At 39.3% G+C, this 16,354-nt stretch overlaps 1 protein-coding gene across 1 annotated transcript in view; it reads right to left on the bottom strand.

The window, feature by feature from the left end:
• Positions 1-16,354, bottom strand: part of LOC150089844 (macrophage mannose receptor 1-like) — a 75,654-nt gene that overhangs the window by 6,842 nt on the left and 52,458 nt on the right. The window contains exons 12-14 of the mRNA XM_090390110.1: positions 11,661-11,813; positions 9,276-9,383; positions 5,850-6,014 (exon numbers count right to left, since the gene is read on the bottom strand). Of these exons, the coding sequence (XP_090246236.1) occupies positions 5,850-6,014; positions 9,276-9,383; positions 11,661-11,813 (426 nt within the window). The remainder of the gene's footprint in view (positions 1-5,849; positions 6,015-9,275; positions 9,384-11,660; positions 11,814-16,354) is intronic.

The following is a 16,354-nucleotide window of genomic DNA, read 5'->3' on the forward strand; positions in this document are numbered from 1 at the left end:
ATGATTCTTGAAGTCATGAGAAATCCCATAATTTTGGAAGATTGCCCATAAAAGCGCTTAGAGACCTAAGGTTCCTGAATGCACATAATATCAAATACATTTTCCGTTGTAATGAGCCTGATCTCATCGGCAACGCATCTAGAATGTTGTGCATTGATCTGCATGATTGTAAGTTGGAAGGGACAGTCTAGTTTGCTGCCTAGCTACGCAGAGAGAGGCAGAATGCCCATCACTGGTCTCGAGATCGCTTGTATCGCTGGTTGTTCATTATGATTACCAAACGATGGCATTACCAAGAGACCTGCGAGCCAGATATCTGTGTTTAGATATTTTTCTATATTGGGACTTTTGATCTTCATCCGGAAAGAGGAGCAGGATGGATGCCTGGTGTGGACCTTGATGGGGGGTACTGGGTATGTCGAGCTGCTTTAGAAGGGTTTCAATTTGTTCTACTGTTGTTTCCGGGCATAGTCGACTTATAAAAAATGCTGGAGGGCTTTACCCTCCTTCCTTTACGCTGCACCGTTTTAATACCTGGTGTGTTAGGATTAGAGCCAATAACTGCATCACGGTTCTGAGCTTCTTGGGTGAAGAAGGTCTCCTTGCCTTGCTTGGGAGTAACTTTACTGCTGATAGGTGCTTATTTCATCCCCCATGCTCTTGTTTCAACTGTCTTCTTGAAACTACTTTCAAACTGCATGTGGTGACCATCAGATGTGTTTGTTGCATTACTGTTCGTTGTTGGTTAGAAGTAATGTTGTTGTTGTATGTTTCCTGCAGCTGTGTTTTGCTGCAGATATCTTGATTTGGGTTCTTTGGATTTTGTATAGTTCAGTTCTGAACCTCTGACAGTCGTTTTAGTTGGTGTTCTGGTGTTCTGATGCATCATTTCTCCTTGTGGAGCTGGTAACTGGTGTGTAGTCTGGTTCGGTCGATTTAGCTGAGAGGGTCTATCACAACTTAATAAGGAATCTGGAGTTTTTCTTTGTGTGATTTTTTAATAAATTCTAAGTAGTCAGAATTCCTTAGCATTTCTTCCAGAGGACTAGAGACCTCAAGAGCAGGTTTATTATTAATAATCGGCACCTTAGGTTGCTGCGGTACAGTCTCACTAGGCGCGGAAGAGACAGGATCTGATGTTTGAGTACTCACTTCCCTTTTGAGTATGGCTTCCTTTTCTTTAGTTGAGCTATTCGGGGTTCTTAGGTATGTTTCAAGAGTATTGGCTATTCTGTTAATACCTTCAAGAATCATCGCAAAGCCATTTGTTTTCTGCCCTTCTCTTTGCAATATTAAATCCTCAATTTTCTCGAGACGTTGTACCCAGTTTTCTAGTTGTTTTCCCATTGGTTGAGATATATTTTTTAAAATTATTTATCTCGCTAATACAAGTGGCATGCAATTCTGAATTTTGTCTTTTTATATCTCTGTTTTTGGTACCGGGTTCAAAGATCACAGCAGATTGTGGGTTACGGTCTTCTGTGTGGGTTTCTGCTCCGGGGTTCCTCGGCTCAGGAATGCCGTCCGAATCAGGCGGTTCAATAATTGTAATGTTATTTCGCATATTCTTTGCTTTTCTAAGTGTTTTCTTCATTGTGGTTTTCCTGCACGGAAATCTGAAAGCGTGAGTGATGCAGGTCGGGGAGTTATTCCTAGAAACGAAAGAGCTACATTTAGTTGGCTGAACACTGGAGGCACGTGTTGGCCTGTCACTTAGACGTTTTAATTGTGCACATTCCTTTCGTTGGCAGTTAGAGGATTTAGATTTCTTCATGCTGTTATGCCAAATGGTAATTTTTAAACAATTGTTTACAAGCCCTAAGGATACTTGTAGGGTAGATCTATACTTAGACGGAGTAGGAATTTGAATTAGGGGAAAATTCCTAAGGAAATTGATTGGATTATCCCGACAGCAGGGTCGATCTAGCACTTTTGAACTTGGAAGCCTATTGTTCCTGAATTCTAGCAAGCAGCAGTAACATTATCGGCCTTCTAATATTAAATTTAAAACTGAAAAATTGCACTGTAACTGTTACTTGTGCAATGATGAAATGGAAACGATTGACGTACAACTTACACTTCCTGGATTCTGTAGATGCCAAATATGGATCAGTTTGGTGAAGCTAATACAAGAACATAGTACCTAAACCGGGAGAACAGAAACATGCGACCTGATGCCCATCGGCCCGTGATACCAAGCAGGATTGCCTGTTACGTATCCAACCGTCTCATTATCCAGTGCTTGATTGCGAGGAATCTACTCAAGGCCGCGCAAATTGGGTGGGGATGCATTGGATGCGCCGCATCAGGGCCCACAATCTAGGGGTTCAAGTCGAAGAAGCGATCAAAGTCTCAACATAATAAACGAGGCCCCTTAGCCCCTTTTGCATCCGGCCTCCCTTTGCATGGCCTTGATTATCTACTTATATAGGACGATGGGGGGAGGCCAGATTGGAGATGGTAAAGTACAATTGGTTGTAGGTACTGCTCGACGTATCTCGCGATTACTTCCATGTTGAGCAAGCCCGCCAGTTCCTGCCAGATTGTCCAAATTGCAGAGTCCTTTTTCTTTTTCATTGTGGAGAAAATGACTCTGAAAGATGAGACCCACATGATCGACGAGAAATGATGAATGAAAGATGAGATCCACTTGACATGATCGGTGTGAGACTTCACCTTCTGTATCTGCGAACCGCTATAATAGGCTCTGATATCATTCTTCATTCTCTTTTTGACGGAATTTCTGTAACGAAAAACCGTCATGCGAAAAGCGTTACCTTCTACCGGACCAAATTTAATGAAATTTTTTTCATCTTAATTTGAAAATTTTATTTGAAAATTAAATTTGAAATTTTTTTCATCTTAGCTCTATACTAGAGGAAAAACTTTCAAACCTCTGAAAATTGCGGTAGTTTTTCTAGGATAGTGGAAAATATGAACACGTGATCAAGGAAATTTTCTCACGCAATAAACGGGATAACGTGGATGTATAGCATATCGTTGGAAAGATAAGGAATTCAGAAACAGAAATATTAAGGTTTTAAGATACAAAACAGCAATCGACGGTACAACGGTTCATTCTGCATTATTTGTTTTGCAAATAAAAGACCATTTGCTAATGAAAGTCTTCATCAATACAGAACCGTTTTCCGACATGTACGGATCATAATCATCGATGAAGTTAGTATGATTAGTGCTGAATTGTTATCAGTTATCGATATTGGTTTAAAACAGATAACTAGAGTTCATGAACAACCGTTTGGAGGTATGAATATGTACTTCATTGGAGTTTGCGAAAATTGTTCCTAGTGCGCGCTACAGCTATATATAAACGTTTAAAGAAATCATTGGTTTGTCCGGTACTTTGGCAGTCATTACAATTTCATGAACTTGTGCAAGTTGTAAGGCAATTCGATAGTACATTTTCGACTATGCTTACAAAAATAGGTAATAGAGAAGCATTGACCGAAGATGAACTTAAAATTATCGAATCTAGGTTCGTTACTAAAGAAGATGCTTGTCGTTTGTGTCCTCATGGCATTCGATTGTTTCTAAGGGATAATGACGTAAATGAATATAACAGAAATGCTTTATCTCAGGATGAAATGATTGAAGTTGTTGCCCAAGATGTATATCAAGGACATAATTCGGCTGAACAACTGAGAAGTATGAGAAATAAAATTCATAAAATTGCAATAACTGACGCCTCAGGTCTCCCATATATACTTCCACTGTCGAAAGGTAAATCATGTTGAACTCCAACGATGCCTCCAAGTGATGTATACCTGGAGGCATTGTCGGTGATGAAATGTCTAGGTAAGGCACAGTTTCTTGTGTCTTGAAAGGAACATGACTACCGTGATGGCTGTTACCTGCCATAACCTGTACAAGTTAATTTCCAGCCCATAGTCCGTGTGGATATTTGTCTTGCTCTTTCTACTGTGCACTGGGTGGCTAGATGGGCACTCAGCTGTGTCGCTGTTGTGTTACGAGACAAGACACATGACGCTCACCACGAAGCGTCGACCGTACGCCCTGTTCCACTTTTGACCTTTGACTTGTTGTTCGAGCACTGTTCAACCAATCAGATCACAGAACGGGACCACTGAGAGTGAGTTCCTTTTGTTGTCTGTGAATTTTTCACAAGTGAATGCTACAAGTGTCGCTTATCAGAACATTGAACTTTGTACCTAGTTTTGCACTTCTACTGACAATAGAAATTGGATAATATAAGAATCTGTTGTTGGGAATTGAAATGTAAACTGAATTTTACTGTAGTTCTTCAGTTCTCTTCTTGATAATTAAGGACTACTGAATGACGTAATAACGAATAAAACAGGACCCTATTGCAGTTGAATTGCATATGGATAGCAGTAACCCTAGAAAAACGTACCAACTGTGTGGGTACTACACTCAGGGTAATGGAGAATGAAAAATACTTGGGGGTATGGTGCAGTCAGATATGAAGTTTTCTGAGCAGTGTAGCAGGTTGTAAGAGTAGCTCAATGATATATAGGAAATTTACTAGCAGGAATAAGGAGGTGATTACCTTATTGTACAACACAATTGTCAGACCATATCCTGAGTCCATACAAGTCTGGAGGCCTCATTTTAGGAAGGATGTGGCGCTGCTGGAACGAGTACAGTTGTTGTTGGTGGTTTACGGATTTATTATGCGCATCGGCAACTATGGCCATTGTGCGCCAAACGAGTACAGAGAAGGGCAATGAGATTGATGAGTGCAACAAAGGATGCTCTTACCAAGAAAGGCTCCAATTCTGCAAATTGCAGCATCTGGAGACTAGGTAGGATCTGCAAGGTGATCTGATTGATGTGTTTAAGGAACAAACACCCATCTGCTGTTGTGGAAGTTGATAGTTTAAATATATTCAAGGAAGAACTAGAAAACTATTGGATGGAATGAATAGGTGAAATGGGAGGTGTCGTGTTTTTTCGTTTTTTGCTTCTTTGTTCAGTCTTAATCTACAGATTAAGATTTAAGTTGGCTTTACCACAGTTAATTTATGTTCCATGTTTAAGAGTGACAGAGAAGTCTAAGAACTGATATTCTGCAGCTCACAGCAGTGATTTTATATCTTGAACTGAGAACAACATCACAGAATATGGGTAAGACTATTTTCAGTGGCTCAGTTCATTATTCTGGCTCTTGATTTTGAATTGGTCGGGTGACTTTATGCATTGCAACAAGGATCCCAAAATTTGACAGAGACGGCCAAGTACAATAAATAAAGAAAAATAATAATAACTATCTTGGCTTTTTCGAAACTGGCACCTACATATTTTTCTTCCATAATCATGCACGTTCGAAATCGGAACGAACTCGACGGCAACCCTTTCTTCCTTGATGTTTTTATAGGGATTTAGGGACATCAGCAACTTAGGATATATTGCGCCGTATATAATGTGTCTATAAATTACTTGTTTTCTGTTGAACTGTAGTTTTCTGGACGAAAAATCCGAATTTCCGGGAGAGAAAAAAACCATGCTGCTCTCATCTGAGACCGACTAGACTAACTGAGGCATGTTGTGAAAAAGGCCCATAAAAATGACTGTCGTCATCAACGGGATTCAAACTGAGATCTTTTCTGTGGGCTGTTGGTAGGACGATCATTATATTAACTGTAAACCCACGAAGGCTCTATTCTGTCTCGCAGACACTATAAAACTGATTGCCATGAATGCGAACTACGTCTTATATCAACCGTTCCCGACTTTGATCCTTATCTATGTCACAGACTAGCCCATTCGTTTGCTAAAGCAAAGCTAACTCTGTGTATAAACACCAAGCACCAATAGAGTAAAGAAAATAATGTCTGAAATGCACTTGCCTTTCTTAATCATGCAGATGTAACCCCTAGAAATTGAACAGGGAACATCATTCCAATGTAAAGTATTCGGAAACATCTCAACGCAACCCTCATTGACGTCGTTGGGTTCTGCCACATCCCAGTTGGTGAAATCAACAGGACTATTGTCATTCCAAGCAAATCCTCCTGTAATTAAGAGAAATGATCTTGGAGAAACATAAAACATAACATGAAGTATAGTTACCAATACTAAATTAACGCGGTGGTTTCATCTAAAACATTCAATGTGAAATTTTTAAGCTATTTACAATCTGGAGAATAAAGAGATGCAGCAATCATCATGAGGGATCAACTTATGATTCTCTAATTACTAGTGACGTCAAGTCTTTCTGCTGTCTTTCTCTCTTTCTCTACATCAGTTCAGCGGAAGTGCATCTCAGCTGATGTAGAGTCGACTTCCAACAACTTAACTTGTTAAAGAAAGTACTCTTGATGTTCTTTTATAACATAGTGCATGTTGTTCGTTTAATATTAAAAGTTTGATTCTTAATAATAATAATGAAAGTCGTAATATATGATGGACATTTAAATTTTAACAAAATCATATTAAAATTTAGATACAATTTTAAGTGGTGCAGCCTCGTTCTCACATTTAAATGCACAAAACTTGGTAATCTCCTTTGGATTACCATCAGGTGCACAGTTATGCCAAATAACCGTAGAAATTGATTGATTTAACTGCATTTTTGAGGACTATTAGATCAAGCAATCACGGACTTATTTTGTGACTGCACAGATGATTCTGCTCCTCTCTCGGCCAATATTCAGGCACAAAAAGAAGAGAGCAGTGGCGTTCTCAATTTGAGTTTTATCATTAAATAGGCACTAAGCAGGAAAACTTTTATTTATTAATTTATTTAATAAATTTGAGATCATCTTGTCAGCCCTGGAAAGCAAGGGGCTGCTAGGGATTCCATCAGTTGCGGGTCAATTATTAATTACAATCATGAGATAAACTCAAAAGATAGTCAGTTAAAGCAATAATAAAATATGAGACTTTGTATGAATTTACAAACATAAGAGCATATAACATAATAATACATAAATATAAAACAAGAACAGTAAATTAAGATAACTAATATACACAAAAAAGGGAAAAGAAAGTCAAGGAGACAGGGTAATCATCAGGAAAAGGATTGATGCATGGTTTTATCCGAAACCATCGCAGGAGGTAACTATAGCAGATCCAAGGAGGAAGACACTTCATCTTGAATGAACCTTGTCGCCTGCAGACTGAGGTCTCTCTAGTTGGGGCAATTAAGTAAGTCCTTGGTACTTCCTTTTATATTAGAATGGAGTAGTGGAGACGGTATCAGCCAAGATGAAATGTAAAGTTTTGAAGTGCATATCTGGAACTACTTCACTTGAAACTGTTATCTCCTCTTCTCTTCCTGCTGAATACAATGAATGTTGTCAATACCAAGGGCATTTAAGACATCGTAGTATCGAATGTTTGATTCATCACTGGGTGAATAGGGTTGCTGGAAACATTTTACTATTTCACGTCGTCCCATTCTCCGCACGGGAAAACGCCAGATCCAGTTGATTACAAAAGTCCCAGAAGTGAAGCTCACCACGAACAGGAGAGTATCCTTAGATATTAGAATTTTGTTGACTTCCCATACCACAGAGATATACATATCGGAATTAACTTTTCTCTGACAATGACCTCTCCTCCTACCACTCTTGAACCCCTTGAAATTACGTTTCCATATAATTTCTTCGAGAAGTTCAATAATATTCGTATTAGAATGGTTAATGATCCGATGACATGGACTTTTTATCTTCCAAAAAAAAAAATTAGCTCGAATATATATGCCACGTCACCAAGAAAGGTGATTATCCAATTTCGCTTTAAATTTTAACAAACTCTCCACTTCGAATACATTAGCAGATTATTTATTTCAATTCTGTACAGACCTCTGCCAAGGAACTACCACGACATACAGTCTTCTGTTACTTTCAATGATTTTATATTTTTTTACTTTATTTCTTGCCTTTTCTATCGGTGAGAATACGTACCTTCCTCGTTTATTTCACTCAACCTCCTTCGGGGTCTTATACTTCTCAATGAAATACTCCTTAGGATGGATAGTTTCCAAGCTTTGCAACAGGCTCCCTATTAGGTATTCTTTATATACACATCGGTTGATGCTCCTCAGCAACCTAGTATAAGTACAATCGTTTGATCTCTCCGTAGAAAGCTCTGTCTTTTTTTAGGTGTAGCCTCCAGACCTGAAATTAAATTCGAAATGCAGTCCGGCTGTCGTCATGTATAGAACGCCAATAACACCTTTATCCCAAGTTGAAAAATTCCAGTACATCGTAGACATAACACCATATACCTTCTTATCCCCTACTTGTACCCGCTGGTAAAATTCATATCTTACTCTATCATAACTTTTTAATTTGAAGCAATTTTTAATTCGAAATCTTTCCCCAAGCTGACAAATTCCTGAATTTTTCTTTCCCAAGTGAATTCAGAAGTATGAAATTTGAGTTGCCATTTTTGAAATCAATTCTGCAACACGATATAATCATTTCGAAGAGAAAATCCGGCAGTTAACCACTCTTTTCTACCTTCAAATAATTAGTAAAGTTTGAAAGCGTTCCCTTATTTGCTTTTCATTAAGCGAGATTAGAAACAGCAGGGACAGCGTCATTGTTCTCTGAGAACGAAGAAAGAAGAATCCTAACGGTTTTACTTCAATTTTATGCAGTAGCTTTTCACGTGGAACCATATCAAAAGCTTTACAATGAAACGTTGTTTCTTTCTTCCAGATGTTTAATGACTTTGTCATAATGACTAAACAAATCGGTTTAGTTAAACCTCTCCTTCACGAAACCACGATGTCTTTGATTAAAAGTACCATTCATGTGGAGATGTTCCTTGTAACGTAACCAGAATCACAAATTTCATGAACCCTCCCATTAATGAAATCAAATACATCAGTTTATAATTGTCCAGCACTCTTTCGGAACTCCTTTCAATTCTCAACCAATTTTTTGCAATGTCCTCCGATATTTTCTGCCATTCGGGCCTTCAGAGCAGCTACTAGTTCAGCTCTGTTTCTTGGGCAGTATTTTTCACACGCGCCTGATGATTCAATTTATCCCAGTGGCATTCTGGAATTTATCTGAAAAATACGAATATTTATATTGTTGTATACTGTATTACCTTGTCCAATTGCAATTTACGCCTTCTAGCTAGTTGGATAGAGAATATAAACCTCAGGGATGGAACCAACTACTGTTCAATTTTCATTAAAGAATAATATTTGAAGAGTACATTTTGTTTTTAATACGTTAAATGTTCCTTCGATGAACGTACTAATGAAAACATATCTGCTTAAATATTAGTTTAAACATGCAACAGAACATACTAACCATCATGTTCCCTTGTCAATCCGATCCAGACTGCGTTTTTCGAACTCTTCAGAAACATTCCCAGCGCTTTCAACTCTTGATCAGAGTGAATGCTGACGAGTGTTCCTTCTGTAAAACATTTTAGACAAAGAAATCCTTAAAACCATTGATCAATGTAAAAACAAAAAAGAAAAAAAAGCATCTATTTTAATATAAACATTACCACCAAGATTTAATGCGCAATTAAAACGAAAGCGATATCAAATACATGTAGAACTGCTTCATCAAGTATTTCATTGAATGGTGTGTAATTAAATCACAGTCACACGATTGTTTTGAAAATAGAAACTGTGACTTGACAGGGAAAAGCCATAATAATCATAGTTATTATGGCTTTCCGCTGTTTCAAAGCTTTCAAACGTGTAGCACAACCTCCATATTCAAAACAAGCGTTCATTAAAATACTTGAAATTATCTGCAAAGTTTAGACTCTATTTATTGATACAAAATTGTATGTTTTGATTATTAGTATTGGTCTTTTGATATTAAAAGAAGACATTACGGTATATCTCGTGTACAAGAGGTTACAAACCTTCATGCATGATGGAACGTAGCCAGCTATCGCTCTACCCGTTTCTATTCTGCCGTGTGAAATATTCTTGAACGAGAATATTTCAACCAGGGAATTTCCTCAGTGCTTGGCCACCAGGTTTACGGGACTTGATGTCTGCAGATTTTGGTAATGAGATAATTTGAACGACCGCGTTTACAGAAATTTTAAAGAATAAAGTTGACGGAGAGGATGTGTTCAATGGGGTTGATGGAACCCACTGATGCCCATGATGCCACCGCAACCAGCCTGTTTTTGCCCACCCATGCAGTCTGGTTGCAGCTGTTCATCTACTCGCTGTCGAATACGCAACTCTCCTTCATGTGCGTATAGCGTATTATGGACGAGTACGTATTCGATTCAAGGATTATTCGATCCCTGGTTCTTTAGACCATGCGAGTCGGTTTGTCGTCCAGTGTCCAGGAACGATGCTCCTGGACACCACTGGAAGTAGGTATCGATGAGGGTCGGCCAATATGAGCACATGAACAGGTCCCCTTCCACGTATGCCTATTAGCAATAGCGTTATATGGATGGTTTGCTTGGAAAAGTTTCTCTGTCCGCCCTAGTTCTAGTCTGATGTCAATTCAGGAATCATGAGCTATCTGTTATCCAAGACAGCACGTGCCAGCCTCCGTTCATCTCAATTGTCAACGTGGTGATCTTCCAAAACCCGCCACGTTGGATGTTGTTATTTGTTGTTGTTATTTGGTTTTTAGGAGCATTAGCAACTAAGGCCATATTGCTCCGGGAATATGCGGTGGTCATTCCCTGACCTTTCCGCATCCTCCGTATTTGGTGGTGACGGGCTTGAACCCCGGTCTAATCAATAAGCGTGTGCTACGCACTGCTGCTCCTTCCCACCTGGCTACGGAGGTGCCCCACGTTGGATGGTTGTCTGTCACTCTTTGGACCATTCGCGTTACACCTTCAGTACGGCGGCCCTCAAACAATTGTCAATGCAAGCGCTGAAATGCTGTTCCCCGCCTTTCCACTACTACAAATCAGTCCCCGTTTAAGTTTCATCAGGTATTTTCATTTCCCCATTCGGCTTTTTACAGCTGAACTGATAAGCACTACCCTTGTCATTATTATATATGCTGCGTCGGTTGGCGACTCACTCCTAGATGCTGTGGGATACGTCTACTCATGGAGAAAAGGGTGTACATAATGTTTTAAATGATTGGTGTATTTCGAACTCAAAAGGATCACTCTTTTTGGGGGGTGGTCACTTTCAATGACGAGAAGGTATTATAATGATGTGGTATTATTTATCATCTTTGTGAATCAATGCTGTGCTCTAACGATAAAGCAACCAAGGTCATGAGGTGTCAGTGAGTTGCGGGTGTTTTCTACGATCGGCTTGACTGTTATTTCAACGAAAAATTGAAGTTTCTGGGAGAACTAATGCAGCTCACATCTGATACAGAATAACTCGGCCACGTTCGGGAAAATGTCGATCGGTAAAAATTCCTCCTGTCACAACGTACGGATTTGAACCCATTGCTTTTACACAAAAAGTGAAAGAACAGTGGATTGTAACTATTGTGTGAAGCGCGAGGGTAAAACTGAAAAAATTTACAAGTTGGATTCTTTCTCTGAGAGATCCATGTAAGATTTATTTCGTACAAAATATCACTGAAATACTTAAAGTGAAAACCTCAAAGTTGGTAAAATGCTATCGTAAATTAACGGAATTATTAACAGTAGCATTCTGAACACAAAATGTTGCCCTTAATAATGGTGTATAAAATGTGTCATCCTCATCAATTTTAGCAGAGAAATATTTGACTTACCTCTACTTAAACACTTTCCGTTGGCGGTATTAAAATAGACTGAACTCTTAGTTTCAAAGAAATAGCAGTAACTTCCTCCTAAATCATGCCAATCATTCCTGTTAGATGGGCATTCAGTGTCTTCTTCAGATGATGGTATCAGTGGAACACCCTCTAATAAAAGTAAAAGGAATGTAAGACATCAAAACAAAACTTCACCTTTTAAAGAAATAACAGTTAGAATGAAAACCTAGCTACCCATAGTTTCACTTTACTCTCATTATTATTATTATTAGCAGTAATAGTAGTGAGTATTAGCATTAGTGGCATATGATCACGAAAGCAAGCTCATAAAGCATCATCGGCCCATCCGTCTCCAATAATTTCCCCCATTACTTCCTAGAATTTATTCAAACTATCCACTTCCACAATACTAGATGGAAAGTAGTTACAACACTCAACTGCCCTCTAGCTGAAGGCAAACCTCCAAACATCTATCTTGAAACCATCCTTCCTGTATTTGAATTGATCTGAGCAAGAGAAAGAATGCCACTAGCATGGAGCTTGAACATTCAAAGCGATAAACACCTCAATCAGATCACTGGCAATCACCTAGTATCCAGACTCTGCAATATGTACAATTAAAGCCTCTCTTGGTAAGACCACCCTTTAGTTCCCTTCACTAATCTCGCTTCCTGCTAGCCACCAGTCCCAGTAGTTCTACATCCTTCCACCCTTGCGAGTAGCACAGTTAGTAAAATCGTCGTCCTCCTCACACCGAGTGGAGAAGATTTGAGTTCGAGTCCCGTCGATGACGTGAGGAAATTTAATGGGCCCATTTCACAACACTGCTGAGTTAATCGGTCTCAGGCGAGAATTTTTCTCCGGAAACTCGGTATTCAATCCAGCAAACAGAAAATCGACTACATGCAATTTACAGACAGATTATACGGGGCAATATGGTCGTAGTCGCTGATGCTCCTAAAACCCTACTACAAAAACAAGAACTTGCATTTGTCAATGTTAACCCTCAACTGCCATTAATAACGACGCTCTGTCTCATCACATTGAATTATCGCTTTATTCAAAGTAGTAGCTTGCCATCCTGGCACTTTGTTCCAATTTATATAGCAGTGTTTTGTGTGCAACAGTATGGAAAGCTTTACTGAAATCCAAGTAGGTAATATCAAAAGCATTTTTTGCATCCAGTTCCTTTGTTACTACATCATACACTGGTGTGCAAAACTTAAGAACCAACACTATTTCTAAAGGTTACAACCAAAAAATCTTTACTTAAGGTACTCTTTACTGATGAGAGTAGATTCAGTCTCAACAACGATCTGGACGTCAGCTAATCTGACGAGAAGTTGGCACACGGTACACCCCGCAAACATCACTGAAAGGGATCGATATGGCGGTCGAGGTGTTCTCATCAGGGGAAGCATTATCTTGGATGGACGTACACAACTCCAGATACTGCCTGTGCACGCTACTGTACTGAGGTTATCCTTCCCCATGTGCATTTGTTTCGAGGTGCCATTGGCCCCGAGTTCGTGTTTATGGATGATAACGCGATACCTCATCGCACTGCAGCTGTTGATATGCTTTTGGAAAGCGAGGACGTTGTTCTTATGGATTGGCCTGCCCGTTTCTCCCGCCGATCTAAATCCTATCGAACACATATGGGACGCTCTGGGAAGACGCCTAGCGGCACGTCCACATCCACCATAAAATGTTCACCAGCTGAAGATGGCGCTGACAGAGGAATGGACGATGTTACCGCAAGAGCTTATCAACAACATTGTTCTAAGTATGCACAGGCGGTGCAAAGCCTGCATCGACATTAGGGGTGGCCATATCTCCTACTGAGGACCATCTCTTTCCTTTGTTCCATCTTTGGCTGTGATGCTCTGTATCATGGCAGCCAGTGCTCTGTTGCCATTTTTGAATAACGTCCTTCTGTACCGTTTTGTTTCCGTTGTTGTGTCGGTGCTGTTTCCTTCATCATTTCTGTGCCTCACGAGGTTCCTTTGGTATGCTTTTCCCTTAACCAGGCCACTCCTATGAGAAGCAAAAGGTGAAAACCTGACTGGTCCTTAAGTTTTGCACACCGATATAGTATCCATTGAGACTACTTAGACAAGATTGCGCCTTAACCAATAGATGCTGTGACTGGAGTGTAATCGCATTCCTGTTTAGATGGTCCTGCATTACTTCTTTAACAAAAGACTCTATTATTTTCCCCTGGAACAGAGAAAGAGATTAAGCTGACAGGTCTGTTATTACTCATGTTATCTTTTGATCACTCTTTGTGAACTGGGAATACACTCGCGCTCTCTAGGGCATAGGGACCTCCTCTGAATCGAAAGATGCTCTGATAACTATGGCTAAAGTTTGTTTATTTCCTTTGACGACATCCTTAATATAAGTGGTTAGATCCATCCATCCAACCCAGGCGCCTTTTTATGTTAGGCTTCAAAAATTTTTCTTCCAATTTCCTTTCAGTTATCACAAAATCATTTAACTCCCTGTTTGATGTATGTCTGGTATTCGATTTCCTAAAGAAGTTCTCATACGCAAATTTGATGCAAAATACCGATTCAGTTTGTTAGCAAACTAAACTGAGCCGAATGGTTTAACATCATCGGTAAAACCATAGACATCATGTGGACCAATGTGATTCAACCCTCTTCCTTGTACTGTTATAACATAAGGAAAGAAGTTTTGCTGCTTTTCTTTGTATTTTTTGCCAGAAACTTCTCATAATCTGCTTTACCTTGCCTAACATCCTTTGTAGCTTGATTACAGAATAGTCTATGTCTATTATAGGTTTCTGTATGACCTGATAAATGCTTCACATGCATTTTTTTCCTCTGCCAGAAGTCTCGTCAGTTCAACCAAGCTCTGAACGGTATTTTTTGTTTGATAAGAAAAGTATAGGAGCGTCTACAATTACTTCCCTGAATGCTTCCCATTTAGAATTTGCTGTTGGTAACATCATCAGTTGATCCCACTGTAGAGAAATTAAAAACTATCTGAGACCACTGTAGTCACTTTTACGAAAGCAAAGACCCCTATTTTTTTTACCATTGACAGTAGTTATTTCTTGAAGTAAGTCCCAAATCAGCACACTATGATTACTACCATCCAGTGGATATTTTCTTGCATCTTTTTAATTCGTGAAGATTCGTTGCTGATAATCGAATATAGTATTGCTTCATCCCTCTTGTTTTGGCTGTCTAAGACGCTGCTGTAGAAAAAAGCCATCCAATAATTCCACAAAACTATTTCTAGTGCGTGAGTGGCCAAACTACAAGTTCCAGTCAATATCTGGAAAGTTAAAATCTCCCATTATGAGACATTCTATTTATATGTCTTTCTACTATAATTCGTTGTACTCATCAGAGTCATTTGGGCGATAGCATACTCCTACTCTCATATTTGCTTTCCCAGTGCGTATGTCACACAAAATTGACTCAACATTGCAATGGCTACATTGTCGACTGTATCTCCTGCCTTAGATTTTATCGGTTTTTAACTAAAAGCACAACCACTCCTCCCTACTATCCCGTCTATCTTTTCTGTACACATTGCTCCGGTTGTTTAAATTTGGCATCCCTTATGTCTAAGTGACATTATGTCTCCGATATGCTTACAATTTCTGTATTGTGGCATTGGTGTACATGCATCTGTTTTTACTCTTAGTTGCCCTAACAGAGCCCATGTATTTACTTGTTACATGATGACCTACAGAAGATTTTCTTGGTACCACAGTTAGTAGAGTTGATATCCTACTCACACCTGGTTGAAAAGACCTAGGTTCGAGTTGCATCGATGACGTGAAAAATTTTTATGGACCTTTTTCACAAGGTGGCTGAGTTAGTCGGTCTCGACGAAGTTAACATCATTTTTTTTCTTCCGAAACTCCAGTTGTTCGTCCAGCAAACAGAAAATCGACCACAGACCACACGCAATTTAGACAGTATATATGGAACAATATCGCCTTCTTTGCTGATGCTACTCAAAACTCTTCTACAGAAACTATGACAGGGCTTGAAATCCCCAAATACCTTGCTTTCTAGGCTGCTGCGTGTTCCAATAGAAGCTGTGCAAGTTCACTTTCACCTAAGCCTCGGGTCTATTTAATCTATTATTCTGTGTATTGCTCCATGCCATCAGTTTTCCGACCTACCTAACACCGGCTGGATAGCATTAGAGAATATTGAAAAATTCTATCCTTTGAGCCAAGCAGTGACTTTCCAGAACCATATTGATTGACAAGGCTCTCAACAGTTACTTCCTCCCATCGCGTCTGGGCAGAATTATAGACTCTTTAAAATTTAATCCTAACTCTCAACTTTTTCCTGACATTGCCCTATACTTAGTAAGTAAGTCCTCAGATCTCCTCCCCTTAATATCATTATTGCCGAAATGTATAACAATATCACCATTAGCGCCGTTATAAGATGACGTCTAAACATACAATGTCATCTTTTGTTCCTGGTAGAAATATTCTGTCATATTCCATCTATTTTTTTTTTGCACAGTATATTTCCCTGACAGTAGAGTCATTGAAAATTACTACCTCTTGTGGGTCCAACGCATTCTGCCTAGGGGATTGCCGCTGTATTGCCTGATGTACAAGTGTAATTGCTGGCCTTGAATTGGGAAGCTGAAAGCTTTATTGGCCCCATTTTAATTCCTTTTGAGAAATT

Source organism: Mastigoproctus giganteus, chromosome 2 (genome assembly GCF_048544385.1).
Source record: "Mastigoproctus giganteus isolate SK-2022 chromosome 2, ASM4854438v1, whole genome shotgun sequence".
Lineage (NCBI taxonomy): Eukaryota > Metazoa > Arthropoda > Arachnida > Uropygi > Thelyphonidae > Mastigoproctus > Mastigoproctus giganteus.